The sequence below is a fragment of the Sinocyclocheilus grahami genome, unplaced genomic scaffold, assembly GCF_001515645.1.
Source record: "Sinocyclocheilus grahami isolate Dianchi unplaced genomic scaffold, SAMN03320097.WGS_v1.1 scaffold52.1, whole genome shotgun sequence".
NCBI lineage: Eukaryota > Metazoa > Chordata > Actinopteri > Cypriniformes > Cyprinidae > Sinocyclocheilus > Sinocyclocheilus grahami.
Genome location: NW_015505231.1, coordinates 2,679,975 through 2,697,183, shown reverse-complemented (window position 1 = coordinate 2,697,183; position 17,209 = coordinate 2,679,975). Strand labels below are relative to the sequence as shown.

At 34.2% G+C, this 17,209-nt stretch overlaps 2 protein-coding genes across 2 annotated transcripts; one reads left to right on the top strand and one right to left on the bottom strand.

Annotated features, from left to right (window-relative positions):
• Positions 1-1,364: 1,364 nt before the first annotated feature.
• LOC107583332 (uncharacterized) lies at positions 1,365-3,291 on the bottom strand. The gene is made up of 6 exons (XM_016269507.1): positions 3,226-3,291; positions 2,697-3,047; positions 2,500-2,616; positions 2,181-2,333; positions 2,011-2,045; positions 1,365-1,547 (listed from the first exon to the last, which is right to left on the bottom strand). The coding sequence occupies exons 1-6, from the start codon at positions 3,266-3,268 to the stop codon at positions 1,440-1,442; spliced, it is 807 nt and encodes a 268-aa protein (XP_016124993.1). The 5' UTR covers positions 3,269-3,291; the 3' UTR covers positions 1,365-1,439.
• A 2,159-nt stretch (positions 3,292-5,450) lies between these two features.
• On the top strand, positions 5,451-6,886 carry LOC107583331 (uncharacterized). The gene is made up of 5 exons (XM_016269506.1): positions 5,451-5,512; positions 5,605-5,761; positions 5,855-5,949; positions 6,295-6,639; positions 6,729-6,886. Exons 1-5 carry the CDS (start codon positions 5,476-5,478, stop codon positions 6,884-6,886), a joined length of 792 nt encoding a protein of 263 aa, XP_016124992.1. The 5' UTR covers positions 5,451-5,475.
• The last annotated feature ends 10,323 nt before the right edge of the window (positions 6,887-17,209 follow it).

Here is a 17,209-nt window from a genome sequence, read left to right as displayed (position 1 = left end):
ACAAAAGTGCTGTTGAAAAAAAAGTATTACCTTTAATGTCTAGCTGTGTTCCAACACCAAATGTCATCACCCAGTTTTGCCAACCACAGTAGTACAGACCAGAATCTGAAATTTCCACATTTGAAATTCTTAGGGATGAGTTTTTGCTGTTCAGAGACATCACAAGACGATCTGGTTGAAAACCATTCAAATATGTTGCCTTTACTTCAAGCTCGTAAGGTAACATCATGTATACAATGCTAAGAGGAACAGCACCGTTTTTTTGCTTGAACCAGTGTATGTACTTTCCAGTATTTGAGGTGTGTTTACACCAAATAGTCACGTTATCTCCTGGCTGAGCTGTGATATTTGTTGACTGAGATGTTTCAGCTGTGAGAAAACCTAAATCCAACAGAAGAATAACAAATAATTTGACAGCATATTAATATTTAGAACATTGATAACACAAGAAATGCTGTGTATAGAACACACCTAATCAATTGAATAAATCATTCATTAATCTTGCATGATTGAAGTAATTATAGTGCCGTAATGCTTACCCGTGCCACAGATCACCAGTGCTGAAATTATTATATGTACCATTGCAGTACTGAATCAGACTAGAACCAACGAGGAAATTAAGATGAGGAAATCAATGTGCTTTTTTTTATGTGAGGGGGTGTGGCTTATGCTTACGTCAAACTATGACAGACCTGTCAATCAACAGGCGAGTCCATGGCTACTAGTTCAAAATAAGAAGATTCATTGTTGATCAGATATATTGATAATAATGTTATGTTTTCTTTACTGCTTTAGCACACTATAGTTTCCCCATAGCACTTTTGAGAATAAATTGTTCCAAAGCAGCTTTACAAAGAACTAAAATGCATGTTTGACCTGAATGTATCTTTGAACGTGTCTTTTACGGATCATTCCTGAATTATATTATTGACATACATTCAACCTGGGTCACAAATTGTTAAGCTTGATTTGATCCTGATTTGAATTCTCTGAAGGCCCGGGGTTGAATGGATTTACAGGGTTTAACCGTTTGATTTAAAGAGTATGAAAGTGACTGAGCAGAACTATTTAGCCTTGAGCGAGCAAACTTAAAACACTACAGTCTATGACTGATCAAAACTGGTATTTGGGACAATGAGATTCATGAGTAACGGCTAGCTGGACACTTTAATCCGCATCCAAATTGAGATGCAACCTAAAAGACTGATATTTGATTGGAATCTAAATTCAAGGACTTTGTGAACTAGAGTCAATTAAATTAATATCAGGAGTCAAGCTAAACAGCAACACAATTTTAATAAACTTGACCATTATACAGTTATACAAAGGAAAGACAGATCTCTGATCTCCTCAGTAATTACATTTCTTAAAACAGTACTATCTAGCTGTTAAAAATAAACCACAGATAATAAATTAATAATATGTTTGAGTAAGTTGTTTCAAGTAGTGTCAGTGAACACAGCAGTTGTATCCTCAGTATGTCGTCCTGCTGTTTTGAGTCTCGTGTTTGAGTAATACACAGCAGCATATACTACTGAATCATTTTCCTGCAAAGAAGTACAAACATGTACGTCAAGATTCTAATCAAAGTGATCAAATGTCTTGGATTTTAAGCTAGAGCATTTGGTTACATTTTCCTTTTCCTTAGCCTCCAAAATAAATTCTACAGCAAAAAGTAGAAAATGCAACTATGCATGTCCTTAATAGCCAACAGAATTAGAAATAATATTGTTCAATTGGAATCATAACATAATGATCCCCCCCCCCACACACACACAAACATACACGCTATACAAAAATAGAATTATTCTTTTAATGTGTTGTTCAAAAAACTCATTGCAATTAATCACTCATAGAAGAGGCACAGTAGTAAGTCATTTAGTAATTAAATATTTTGCTCTTTACAATAAAAAAAAGAAAGTGTGATCTGGTAGAAAACAAAGCTTTGCTTGTTTTTTATGTCTATGGTTTTACTTAGCCCTTAGAGTAACGTAAGTCTGTTGAGTTTACCTTGCCGTCATGCTGTTGTGCTTGACATTCAGCAACTGGCACAAAGCAGAGAAAAAGACAATCAGTTACTCTTAATCAGAGAATTAAAAATAATTTCAAAGCCATTTTAGAATGTTCATTCCACATTTGTGGTTTAACTATATATTTTTAACCATGTTTAAAGAGTTTACCTTTTTTATGCTTCTGCTTCCTGTGTTCCCTGATAATCGCCAAAATAAGAGGAACAATACATGTAAAAAAAATTATTCCACCAAATAGGAGTGTCAGTTTGAAATAGATGCTTCTAGAACAGTCCTCAGTAGACACGGATGATTGCTCATGATCTGTAAAGAGTGGATATCATTTCAATGAAACTTTTTAAGTGGTTCCACAAAGAACACATTATAGAATTATTTTCCCCCATAATTTGATTAGAGAGATTAAACAAGAATATTAATATATTAAAAACATGTGGTTTTAACTTTAATATTGAGATACAATAAAACTTACCCTTTTTTAAGGTTCCTGTGTAATTTTTCTCTGATGTGAAAACAGTTGGCCAGGATAAGTCATTTACCATTGTGGCATTTACAAAGGTATTTAAATTGTGGCGTTTTTCAACATGTGCTATTAATGACAAAGTGAGAAAAAAGAGCTATAAACAGCATAAAAATCAGAGTACAGTGAGAGAGCTTCAAAAAGATTACCTTTCACTTGAAGCTTTGTTCCATTGCCAAATTTCATGTGATATCCTGTAGCTCCACAAAAGTAGAAGCCAGAATCAGATGTTTTCACTTGCTTAATTGTTAGGGCAGTGCTTTTGCTGAACTGATCCATGACCATGTGGTCTTTTGTGAAATTGTTGAAATAATTTGGCTCAACCTTCCGAAGACTTTCGGTGTATAACATGTGCACAATAGTAATGGGTACAGCACCGTCTGTTTGTTTGAACCAGTACAGATCTCCAGAAACATAAATATTGTGTGAACACCACATAGTGACACTTTGTCCTGGATGAGCCTGTATACTTGCTATCGAAAACATAACTGGGAGAAAACCTGAAATTAAACAAGAAAAGTAAAACCATAGCACACCACAAAACATTATTTTCTGTTAAAATGTGACCACATTTTAATCTGTCTTCCCATTTTTAACTCTACAAAGATTTTATTACATGTCTCTAATGATAGAATTGTAGTTTATAGTAAAAAAAAAAAATAAATAAATAAATCTTACCCATCCCAAAGAGCAATAAAACTGTAGCTGAAATATGTAACATTTCTGCACTGAGTCAAAACAGAGCTGAAGAGGAAATTAAGTGGGCGATATTGATGTGTTTTATATATAAGGAGGAGTGGCATTTGGCACAGCTAAACTATGGTAGACCTATCAATGAAAAGGCCAGTCAGGGTCAGACCCATATGTGATATAGCTGCAAAAAAAACAAAAACAAAAACTCTCTACAAAGAGCATAATCAAATACAATATATGCTGTGATGATGGCCACATTACACTATACTGTTTAGTTGGTGTTGTTTTTTTTCAGTGCTCTGAAAATGTTTGCTATTTTCCGAATGAATTAGATTAGTAAATGGAAACGCTATGTGATATATCTTGAAATTACTAACATATATTAACAATATTAGTACAACTAAATTTGTAATTTTTTTTCCTGTGAATAATACCTCTGCATTTTCTGGTATATATTTATTTATACATATCTGTGTATCTACAATTTGTGCTTTGTCATCTGTTATATATATATATATATATACAGTATATAGCAAGGACATCCTACCATGAGCCATACACTCAAACTTCATGGCCAACTCCTTCATGGATAGCTTAGCTTCTGTCTCAATCTCCAGTTTAGACAACTCCCTCAATAGTTTACATCCTCCCAGAGCCGTCAGAACCGACTCACCGCACTGAGAGAGAAGAGCGGCACAGATGAGGATGATGCTGCAAGAATATTTCCATCTCAGAACAGATTATCTAAATATCGCAATACAATTTTAATAATAATTTAATAATAAAGGTGTGTTTTTACAGTAGAATTTTTTCCCCCAAAACTTTTGACCGATATATATATATATTTATTTTTTTTAAATACACATTTGCTTAGAGCAACCTACTGTATATCTTCTAAAACAGGTTGCACATCTGCTGGACTATATATAATGTTACACTTTTAATGATGTGCATTGGACCTATCCTAAGCATGTACAAGGCTTCTAATACACTTTGTAAGTCAAGTGAAGTATGCAGTACATATTTATTCATTTACACTGTATTAAATCTTTCTCATATGCAGATTAAAGTTAAAAAGATCTAATTAGCAAATTTGAGTAATTGCCATCCTTCACTACAGCCCTCTAGTGGTTTTCAAAATCATAGCCAACCCTATTTTTGTCTACAAAAACACTTGGCTGGATGCATAGGTTACCGGGTGATGACATGAAGTCTTGACATCACAAATGTTTGTTATAATTATAAGTGTATGTCATTAATGGGTTTCTTAATTTTATTCTCAATTTTATTTGTACTATTCTTAAGGAGTTTTGTGCAACTGGGCACTAATTAATAAAACTGGGCACTAATTTAAAAAAATCATTCGTCTTTCATAATTCGTCTTACATTTTTAATATGTATATTTACAATCATTAAAAAAAAGCAACAGAAACAAAAATCCTCAATTTAGAAATATGTTGCCATCAGAAGAGACATGAAGCCACTATTCGTTTAAAACAAGAAACTGGAGTTTAAACTTTTTAGGACATACAGACCACATGATCATATTATATAGCCTTTCACAGTTTGTACTGAAGCTGATGTGATGTGTGCCTGTGAAGCCACAAGGCTACAGGTCTTGAGCATGTCATTGTGATTTTGTTGTGGTCATCACAGATTTCAGTTCAGTCCATCCGTTGTTAATCTTTTAATGTAGCCTATTAAAAAGGTTCTTGATTAATATCAGGCTCATCTGACGAGAGAGATTTTAGACACATTTACACTGTCTGCTGTCTTCACTAAAAAATAAGACTGCAATTTTGATGACTGCACAGTTTTGTGATCACATCTGATTTCCCTTCATCTGCTGTGCTGTCAAGAAACACTTACTTAGAACTTAAGAAGGTCAAGTTACCACATGACCAGCAGAAAACCACAACTAGCACACTGCCTTTATGTCTTTATGTTATAGAAATAATTTTCTCTAAACATACTTCTTTTAAAAATGGCATATATAAAGGTATTTACTGATGGTGGCTGCTGGTGTTACTCATGCAGTTATTTGCCTGAGAATTTAAAAGTAGATTATGAAATCATCTCTGAAAGAAAAGATCAGTGGGGAAAAAATCTGGCACAGCACTTTTTGACATAAACACATCCTTCGGGTTGCTCACGTCCTTCACTGCATCTCTGGTGATGCTTGTTTTGTCATTACTCACCTGTTTCTTGCTAGTTTAGGATAAATCTGTCAGGAATATGATCAACTTTGGATATTTGCTTCTCTTTCTCATTGGTGAGTTGAACTGTCTTTTATGTCAGAACTAAACTATATTTACATTAATTTAAGCTAAAATTTTGCTTGTTACTTTTAATGTTTTTGTTTAGGCCTTACTGCATCGCACCTGAATAATCCACCTGTGTTTGCCAAACTGGGAGAAACTATTAATATGTCTTGCTTTTACCAGAGCCAAATGGCTATGCACTTCTCATGGTACAAGCATGAACTTGGAAAGAACCCCAGGCTCATCTCCACCATATACAAGTATGACAACAAAGCCCGGTTTTACCATAATTTCGAGAATAGTTCACGCTTCTTTGTGCAGAATGACAAGGGTGTGCATCGTTTGGTGATAAGAAACATACAGCTCTCAGACTCTGCAACATACTACTGTGGAAGCGCTTATTCCAATGTAATGGAATTTGTCGAAGGGACAGAGTTGATAGTTGAAGGTAATTATATATTTTTGTTTTAAATAATTTTGAGTTACATCAAGCAATGCAGTAGAAAACCATGCTGGGTTCCCACCAGAACCTTTCAGTGAACAGTTCTTAAACAATTATGAAAAATTATAAAGAACCTTTTGTGGAATGAAAAAGTCCTTTGGATATTAAAGGTTCTTCATGGAACCATCGATGCCAATAAAGAACCTTATTTAAAGAGTGTGTATAAAGTGAACCTATATAGTGGTAGTGAAGTTATTACCTAAATGCTAACTTTTTCAAACAAAGTACAATATTTGAATGCAGGGTCCATAACATCTTTCACAAAACTCACTCAATTATATTTCCATACAGGGGTGAAAAGCGACACTGTTGTAAAACAACCTGCATTAATTCCATCACATCATGGAGATTCAGTGAGTCTTACCTGCACAGTTTTAAATCAGAACTGTGTGGGAAACAACAGTGTGTACTGGATCATACAGGAATCAGAAGAATCTCACTCAAGATTCATTGGCGCACATGGGACGAGTATTGGTCGGTGTGAGTGGAGCTCTGAAGCTGGTTTTAGAGCACGTCGATGTGTCTACAGCTTTTCTAAGAAAGACCTAAAACTTTCTGATTCTGAGACTTACAACTGCACTGTCGCTGCATGTGGGGAGATACTGTTTTGGAATGGCACCAAACTGGACATTATAGGTATGTTCTTAAAGAACTAACTGGTAAAAAAAAAAAAATGTAGCACTTTTATGGTTTATACATTATATCCACCATTTTGACTTTTTCAGGGGCTGATTCAGCAGAACAGATGATGACTTTTGTCATTCTTTCCATTGTTAGAACATTCCTTCTTTTAATTACCATTGCCTCAATTACTTTTTGGTACTGCATGAATTCAAAAAGAAATTCAAAAGATGGGTGTTCTCCACCTGCCATTACTCTCTGAGATAGACGATCCGACCAGAAGGAAGACCAGGTCTTTTGATGAAATCTGCTTCTGATCATCTATGATATGTAACATATCACCTCAAATTCATGTATGATATGGAATAAGCAAAGACATAATCTGAAACTTTTAACTTTTGTGTCATGTAACAATGTTCTATCATGTGGAAGCCCATTTCTGCCACTGAATAAAAAATTATAAAAAGGTAATTGCGACTTTTTATCTCACAATTCTGACTTTTTTTCTTGGAATTCTGAGAAATAAAATCAGAATTGTGAGATAAAAAGTCGCAATTACCTTGTTTTATTTTTTATTTAGTGGCAGAAATGGGCTTCCATACTATCATGACTGTCCAGTATGAATAAACTGTGCAGTGTCAAACCAGGTTTATTTCTGGTTCATGGGAGAAGTACATGACTACCATGGCATATACATTTTTCAAACATGTTCTCATGTCTTGCAAATTGATTAAATAAAATTAAAAGTCTGAATTATGCAGAAATGAGAACTGCTTACTCATTCAACAGAGATTAAAATGTTCTTAATTCATACATTTATTCCATAACAGATAACAGATTGTATAGATGTTCTTCAGGACACACACAAACAAGTTTGATAAATGCATTAAACCAATGATTAAACAGATGTTTGACAATAAAAAATAAACACAGTAATAACACAAATGACAAGGGTATTTACAGGCCCAGAAAAGGTTGAATCTTTAGCATGGTAGTTTGTATTGAACATTCTGGTAAGCAACAATTATGTGGGCATCTGATTTAGTGAATTTCCAAGCAAAACCTATTAGAGGAAGTAGAAACAGCCATGAGAATATATATATATATATATATATGCATTACCTTTACATGCAAATAATGTAAAAGTATTGAAAGAAGATGCAGCAGGCCTATAAATATTTCACAAGCAAATAATTCATTAGTTTATTATTGCATAAACATACAAAATATGGCTGTAAAGCAAAAATATCCAAATGTAACAGAATGTACAGTACTTAACCCAGAACAGCTATTTAGGGTAATTGTCATTTGTTAGTTTTGAACATCCAATTTCTCACGAGTGCAGATGTAGTATAGTAACAAACTAGCAATAGTTGTTCTGGGAAAGTGTTTCACATATGATTTACTTATAAGACAATTAGACAACATAGACTTACTTGGACAGAGGAGGATGTCTCAATTCAGTGAACTTTCAGTATAGAAGTGAAAGAAACTTTGATTAGACAACTATCAATAAAACACATAACAAATACAGATAAGAATTTTCTTACCTACAGAGTGTCTTGTTTTTATGTTGTTTGATGATTATAATAATTATTACTGCTGAAATGATGTTTGAAGACACCAAAATGAGAGTCACTGGATTCATAATGTTCTTATCTGCAAAGCATGTATTGCACATGGTTGTTTATAAAGTACCAGCATAACATTCATAAACATTAAATAAAATCAATGCTCTGAATATTACCAGTGTAGCCTTGTCTCTGTTTACTGTTCACAGTTCCAAGTCAATGAATGTTTGAACCCTCGCTACATTTTGAATTACTGCTAGCACTGTACAAAGAAGGACAGTTTATTGCTCCGTGGGCAGAAAATAAATATTCCTTGAATTGATAAATGATTATATTGTCTGCTCGGTGGACGGACAGATCAAATAATTGTAATATTGATTCTGCTACAGTTAATTCGAAGATATAATCTAAATATTTATTATGAATCATAACCATTTATGATTCGTCATAAATATTCCCCTTTTTAGAGCTAATAAATAATAATAAACGTTACACCAGTGTCAGCGATAGTCAGTTTAGTTCCATGACCAATGATTATTTCTCCATCTACATCCATGGCACAGTAGTAGGTACCAGTATCAGAGATTGTGAGGATCCTCATTGTGATGTTGTAAACACACATTTGTGTAGCAGCCATTATAAAATGAGCATCTTTGTTGCCATCTATAATTCTAGCCCGGGATTCTCCTGAGCTTTGCTTGAGCCAATAGACATTGGGTTTTGCACAGTCATCCATGAATCGAATTGTACACTGCAGAGTGATGTTATCACTAAGATGAACAGGTTCTAAATCAGGTTGCTGTAGAATTCTTCTTTTATTTGAATGTTTTCCTTAAAAATGAATCCAAAATATAGCAGTTCATTGTTTTAGACAACAGTCCGAATGAGTTCAAAGCTTTGCAATAATACAACTGAATACTCACTTGTTATCATCAGACGTTCCAGAACTGAAATACAATGCAGTGAGCTTAATCACTCTTAATGCTACATCCTCTTGTGTCATTAGGAAAATGTTTAGGTGACAAGTTCCATTCCCCATTGTCACACCGAGGCGTCCATCATCAAAGCCTTTTAGAAAATGGACATTGTTCCTATAATAGGACATTGCTATGGGCTGTGGCTTCTTTCCTAATAGTTGCTTATACCACACAATGAGATTAAAATCTTTTTTGAGAACATAACATTGTATTGTCACACTGTCTCCAATTTTGGCTTGTTGCACAGGTTTCGGTTGGTTAATAGTTTGGGCTGTGAAGCAACCTGAATATAAAAAGTAAATAAAAAAATGTCATTAAATAAAAGTCTATGCTTTAACAATATATTTGAGAAGAAGATCAACAATGTTTGCCTACCACAAAAAGCAAGGATGATTGCACTGACAGCATGCATCTTTTCTAAGCATTTGCTCATTTTGAAGAATGAGAGACACAGGCCACCAAAAGGAAAATGTTGTTTGAGTTGATTGGCATATGTTGTCAGGTGGCAGAGTTGCCTTTCATTGGTTAACCGACGGCTCTCTTTTTTTAGGACATGTTTTGACACCATACTTTAAACCCACTGGTGGAAAGTTTGCTATTATATACTGTATTTATATATAATTAACATTAAATGTAATTCTAAACCTAAACTAGTCTTGACAAACCACTGTATATATCCTTAGAAAAACTTAAGAATCTAGTTTCCAAGTTTTGATTGAAATGACGTAGTAAAATAACTTTTTTAATGGATTTGTATAACTTTTTTTTTCACCTCTCAAATAAATTTGCCAGACCTTATGTATGTGCGCTAAAGCATTCAATATTTACAACAATTTGAGTTGGAGATGTCCCTTTTCAGGTCTATGCTCAAAACGTGGGACTATCAGTTAACAAGGTAAATTTTTAAGATCAATGTCAAATTCTAACATTTATTTTAAATAAATCAAATAGGAAAACAAGAGGTTATAAAAAAAGGCCAGACATACTTAGATGGAATAAAAGTGACAGACTAACCTAATCTGAATAATTTGAATCTAATCTGAATAATGATATTTTGCTAACTTTGCATTACATATGCATTCTTAATTTTTACATTTAGTTTTGTGGCCTGTTTTTGTTCTTTATTTAAATGCTACAACAATTAACCTTTAGGAAACTTTGAAAAATAGGCCACTTTGTGTTCCATCCTGTCTTTGAAACCACATCATGTTTCTCTCTTAGTTTCTGGTTCTTGTGGGCATGTACAAGGGTCTCAACAGCTCATTAAATATATATGCATATTAGCCTCTGACCCCATTACAAGACATAAAAGAAGGCAAACAAGGAAAGAAGTCAGAAGTACTGGATGTTATTATTATTATTATGTTCTGAACCCTTCATCTTTGACATATTAATTCTTAAATGATTACAAGTTGTGCTTAGTTTGAGTGTATATCAGTTTTAATATTGATCAGGTCCAGTTTTAATAATATCAGTTGAATATTGATTATGGACTATAAGCTGAAACAGCTACTACAGAAACTTTAAAGTAGAAGTGCAATTTTAATAATAATGTTGCAAAATATACTGAAAGCAGGAAAGTACATATTGCAGGGGTAAAGAAGTATCAGGTTAATCAGCTCCAATTACTGATTGCCTTCACCTCAATTAAAGGGTTACTCCAGCCCAAAATTAAAAAATGTAAAAGCTTTGTTCATCTTCGGAACACAATTTAAAATATTCTAGATGAAAACCGGGAGTAATCAGTAATGTACAAGAAACAAATAACAGGAAAAACTCTATTTATGGTGAATCTCTCTCTCTCTCTCTCTCTCTCTCTCTCTCTCTATGTATATATAATCTCAATTTCTAGATGAAAACCGGGAGGCTTGTGACTGTCCCATTGACTGCCAAGAAAATTACACAAGGACCAGAAAAGTATGAAAGACATTGTCACAAAAGTCCATCTGCCATCAGTGGTTCAATCGGAATTTCATGAAGCGACGAGAATACTTTTTGTACGCAAAGAAAACAAAAATAACGGCTTTATTCGACAATTCGTCTCCTCCGCGTCACCGTAGCGCCATTTTGGAGAGTATCCACTGAACGTAAACTGCGTGTATACTGTTCTACTTGTCTGTGTAAGCCGCACCACACGGATATGTTTTCTACGTTTATTTATGCTTTGATTTGAATGAAAACAGCGTATCCATGTGGTGCGGCTGACACAGAACAGCATACGCAGTTTGCGTTCTGTGGATACGCTCCAAAATGGCGCTACGGTGAAGCGGAGGAGACGAATTGTTGAATAAAGTTGTTATTTTTGTTTTCTTTGCGTACAAAAATTATTCTCGTCGCTTCATGAAATTCAGATTGACCCACTGATGGCAGATGGACTATTGTGATGATGTCTTTCTTATTTTTCTGGGCCTTGACAGTGTTATTTACTTGGCAGTCAATGGGACAGTCACAAGCCTCCCAGTTTTCATCCAAAATATCTTAATATTGTGTTCCGAAGACAAACAAAGCTTTTACGGGTTTGGAACGACATAGGGGTAAGTGATTAATGACAACATTTTCATTTTGGGGTGGAGTAACCCTTTAAGGAGCTAAAAACCTCCATAGTAAAGCATAAAGTTTTATCATTATTTAAAAAAAAAAAAATGTCATCAACAGCTGTGCTGCAGTTCAAAGCAATATGCGGAGGACAAGAAATAGCTTAGCTTTCTTCAGTGATGTCCGACATTGTCATTTGACATTTAAGGCTGGAGTAGATTGTATCCTTTCTCATCATTCTTGGCTCAGTCTCTGAACTCTCTCTACTGGCATTGCTTTCAGGGAATTGTAGGGTTGTGTAGTTTGGGTTCAGACTTTCTTGATTCTGTGAGGGGAGAAAAAGGGAAGGCATTTGCTCAATGAATGCAAATACCAACTTTTATCACAGCAACTTTATCTGCTGCGTTCCTGACGCTCAATCAGTTTATCATAGTGGTATCAGCGCTAATGTCATGGGTTAAATTCCCAGGGAGTGCATGAACTGATAAAAAGTGTACTTTGAATGCAATGTAAGTTTTAGATGAAGTGCATGGATGTAAATACTACAGTGTGAAAATACTAAGAGATTCTGACTTACCAGAGAAGAAGTGAAATCAGGCTCAGGTGTGTCTGGTGGAGACGGGTCAGAAACTTCGGAAACATATTAAAACGTGCTTTGTAGTGCCAGGAAAGTAAAACAATAAGTGGAAAAGAAATAATGGGGTTAAAACAACTGAGCTCTTTATTTCATAATTGAAATGTACCTGCATGCAATTCACTTGGTCTCCTCAGTCTTTTACATAGCAATATGTTGATTATTCCACTCAAGAGCAAAATGAGAGTATTGAAGACAAATACCTCATGGTAAGGCAAGTTTTGAACTTGAACCTGATTCTCTAAAACATGGGGGAAACATTTAGGTTATGCAAATGAATAAGCTGGTGTATCAGTAATGTACAAGAAACAAATAACAGGAAAAACTCTATTTATAACAAAGGACTTCTATCTGCAAGAAAATAATTTTATTTTTAAAACATGAAAATACTTTGAAAATCATATTGGTCAAAAGCCTTGCTAACTTAAAAAAAAAACAGCTATTTAGTTTGAAAAATTGTATTCAAAATACATTTGTATTACTTTTTTCTACCAAAGTTATATAAAAACAATTTGAGTGATGCAGTAGTAGGCCGTACATAAACAGACATTTATGATGTTAAATGTAATTTATAACATTTTGTTATTTGTAACGTTTTGTCATAAATATACAAAATTTTTTTATTTAAAATGGAAATTTAAAATGACTGCTTTAAGTAATTAATAGATTTTGTATTATTTCAGACTAATTGTACAGATACATTAATTTTGATCCATTTGAATACATTTTTTGCTATTTAATTGTGAATTTTAAATTGGGGAAAAACAAATAAATTACGTGTGTGCCTTAACTGGTCTTTAAAACCACAATAGCACCATGTGAGGGGGTGTTGCTTGGCCTGTGCAAATGGGTTACTATGCTGTGTAGGCTGAGCAGAGCTTAATCAGGCTTGTTTTTAAATTTATTTTTATTTTTTCTATTTACATTTACGTAAGAAGTAGAGCTGGATTGCTATGTTGTTCCACTTGTCCTTGTCCATGGTGCTGAATCATGTCAACTTCAACAAAATAATGCTTCAGTAGTGATGTACAATACATTGATGACCACAATGTTATCAATCCAGTAACAGAAAACAAGACCATTACTGAAGCCGAGATGTAATGATGGAGATTCTAATCTCAAAGATATTCAGAAAGAGACCGACGTAAGGGAATCAGTGGGCCTTAAACTCACTATGAGATCAAACTTGACAATTCCTATTTTTTATAGAATATTGCTGTGTTCATTATGAATTATTTATCCTTGCACATTATATTTTAATTAATATATTAAACTATAAAGAATAGCCAAATGAAATGAGTCAATTGTTGTCGTTTTTCTTTACAATTAACTGCACATCTAAAGTGAACTTATTTGAGACTATGCAATACAACCCCAAAATTTATGTTTGTTTTTTTTGATTGAGTTAAATGATTGATTGTCTTATATTTTTAATATGATGCGGCCTTTTCATCTCACATTCTAGTAAATCCTCAGTTAGATTTTCTGTAGTCATGTGTCACACATTTAACAGCAAATATACTGTACATATTTGCTTGCTTTTTGTTTTTTGTTTTAAAAGGTTATTGTACTGAAAAGTATTAGTAAAGCCCCGTTTCCACCGCAGGAACTAGGGACTTTGGGCCGCAACTTGATGCGTTTCCACCACAGGAACCAGGATCTAAATAAAGTTCCGGGCAAAAAAATTGCCCCTCAGAATGTCCCTGCTCGCAAGGTAGTACTTTTTCAAAGGTCTGGAACTTTTGGGGGCAGGATTTGGGCGCTAAACATGCTGATTGGTTGAGTTCACGCAGCATTGTATTTCAAACACCATATATTCCGATAATTTTCAAAATATTACTGTTATTGTGTCATGAAATGTAGTTTTAAAAGTATTTCAGGCGAGAATTTAGTTGTTTAAAATTTTGCGGTTTATTTATAAAGACAGCGCCTATTTAAAAATTAGCTCCACACGATCAGCGGGTGTGCAGTGCTTATGTTTCCCAACTAGAGCAGTCTCAACTCGGCTAGTCCTTCTGACATTTGCCGCTGGCTCTGATGTCTCTTTAGTGGTTAAACAAGTACACAAGTTCATGATTTCTATGTTTGCCACAAGAGGAGTCAGTGGAACATCTATGTGTTAGTCAAAAGTATTTTAATGAAAAAGAAACAATGAAGAAGGAAATTAGAAAGGTGGGAGTGGAAAGAATAAAGCTAAAAAAAGTATAATCACTTATGGATTAGAGAGCTTATTTCTGTAACTGATCAGCTCATGGGAAATATGAATAATTAATCATAACTAGTTATAATTAATTATGAATATTTTAGATCCGCTGTAGATGTTTAGCTTATCTCTCAGGGTCAACTGTCTTGTCAATTCTAAGAATGTTAATTTCCTGGTTAAGGGAAATAACTTCCTTACTGTACAATTCTACAAAAGCTTGTAGCATAAATCTGCATGATTAAGTGACTCCAGTTATGAGCAAACAATGAACCATGTCAAGTGTGATACAAGTAAGGTTTTATTAACCACATAAACACTTAAACTAGTCTAGCATACTACATACATAATTATATCCATCAGCAAAATCAACCTTTGTCATGTAAATGTAACTTTTTGAAAATGATCTGAAGCTTGGCTGCTGAATGTTTTGTACTCCAATGCAACCTGGATTGAAAAAGCAGTAAATGTGTTACACAAATCTTTTATTTAAAATTCATTTTAGGTTTTAAGTTGCTTTGGTTGAATGTCTGATAATAATAATAAGAAGAAAATGATAGAGTTAAAATGTATTAATGCATTGTCATATCTGGATGATTCTATTCATTAAACAGTTAAATCAATCTATCAATCATAGTTACAAACAAAGGTGAGGAATAAAACTGCGCTCATGTTGCTTTGATTTGCTAGCAAAGAATAAGAGATGGCAAGGTGCACAATCAAAGTAACTAAATCAAATGGAAACTGATCCTAGACATGATTGGTTAGTCTCATTTGACAAAGTCAGATTTCATTGGCTGTAGGTTTTGGGTGTAAGGTGACACTCTCACAAGCAAAGGAAATGGTTCTTCTTATGAACACCAATAATGAAAACACAAATAAAAAATTAAGTCAATATTATATATACAAATTTTTTTTATTTAAAATGGAAATTTAAAATGACTGCTTTAAGTAATTAATAGATTTTGTATTATTTCAGACTAATTGTACAGATACATTAATTTTGATCCATTTGAATACATTTTTTGCTATTTAATTGTGAATTTTAAATTGGGGAAAAACAAATAAATTACGTGTGTGCCTTAACTGGTCTTTAAAACCACAATAGCACCATGTGAGGGGGTGTTGCTTGGCCTGTGCAAATGGGTTACTATGCTGTGTAGGCTGAGCAGAGCTTAATCAGGCTTGTTTTTAAATTTATTTTTATTTTTTCTATTTACATTTACGTAAGAAGTAGAGCTGGATTGCTATGTTGTTCCACTTGTCCTTGTCCATGGTGCTGAATCATGTCAACTTCAACAAAATAATGCTTCAGTAGTGATGTACAATACATTGATGACCACAATGTTATCAAGTCTAAGGTCATTCTATTCTAAAAGTCGTCAAGATATACTGTTTGAAGTACTCCAGTCAGTGACAAGAATAGTAAATCAAGGAAGACATGTGAAATGTATATGGGTCCCAGGTCATGTAGGGATAAAGGGGAATGAAATGGCAGATAAATTAGCAAAAAGGGCATTAACAAAAGGAAAAATAGAAATGCAAGTAAGTGTTAGCAAAACAGAGGTTAAAAGTGTAATATAGGAGAGAATAAATCAAAAGTGGCAAGAGAGGTGGAATGGAGAAGGGAAAGGTAGGCACTTATGTCAAATCCAAAGGGAAGTTAAACATAAAATTGTTGATAGTGGAAATCGGAGAGAAGAAATTGTGTTAACTAGGCTAAGACTGGGACATTGCTTATTAAATAAAACACTTAAATTGATAGGGAGGCATGATACTGGACTGTGTGAGGGTTGTCAGGAAGAGGAGTCAGTAGAGCATGTGGTCTTGAGTTGCAACAGGTTTGGAGCACAGAGAGAGGCGATGAGGAATGGGCTAAGGGAGATAGGGGTTCAGGATATTACATTAAAAGGATTATTGAGCACAGAGTATAGGGCACAGATCAGAATTCTTATAAACTTTTTAAGAGTAACTGGGTTTTTTTTATAGGATATGAAGAGTTAAAGGAATAGTGAGGAAGGTAAAGTATTATTATTATTGTTGTTGTTGTTGTTATTAATGTTATTATTAAGCAGGGCAGGGATAAGGTGTACGTGTGTAGGTATGTATGTGTCGGGATAAAGGTGGGAGAATGGGTGATTTAGTCTGTAAACCTATTGTCTGATCCACACTCTGGAGCAGAAGGTGACGGTAATGCACCAATACGCTGGATGCCAACCGCTGTAAAAATATAAGAAGAAGAAGAGGAGACAGCAGATGGCAGTAATGCAACACTATGGATGCCAACTGCCGTAAAACTCCAACGAAGAAGAAGACAAACATCACTATTGTGATGTACATTTGTGTTAAGGACTGTTGATTGTGGAATTGTTACACTGGAGAAATGGTGAGTGGTTTCTTTAATTGCTATTCACATATGCTAATATGATATTATAATACCAATATGCACTGCGGCCTGGCCCCATGTTAGCAAATTAGTCAGGTACATGTGTTAGCCAGGTACATGTGAACCAGCCATCTTGCCAGCTGAGATTACAACCCTCTACGGACACCTTGGCAATTTAATCTCCATTGGCTAGTAAATTTTTTTGTTTTCTCGCCAGACTGAAATACTCTACTCTACTACACTCTACTAGACTATATATATATATATATATATATACTTGGT

Bases quoted from the DNA above. Each gene is read 5' to 3' on its own strand.
- LOC107583331 (XM_016269506.1), top strand. From the start codon at position 5,476: ATGATCAACTTTGGATATTTGCTTCTCTTTCTCATTG. The intron at 5,513-5,604 runs GTGAGTTGAACT...GTTTTTGTTTAG, and splicing joins TTTGCTTCTCTTTCTCATTG to GCCTTACTGCATCGCACCTG. The intron at 5,762-5,854 runs GTATGACAACAA...TTTGGTGATAAG, and splicing joins CTCATCTCCACCATATACAA to AAACATACAGCTCTCAGACT.
- LOC107583332 (XM_016269507.1), bottom strand. From the start codon at position 3,268: ATGTTACATATTTCAGCTACAGTTTTATTGCTCTTTGGGATGG. The intron at 3,048-3,225 runs GTAAGATTTATT...GTTTAATTTCAG, and splicing joins TTTATTGCTCTTTGGGATGG to GTTTTCTCCCAGTTATGTTT. The intron at 2,046-2,180 runs GTAAACTCTTTA...GCTTTGTGCCAG, and splicing joins GAAGCAGAAGCATAAAAAAG to TTGCTGAATGTCAAGCACAA.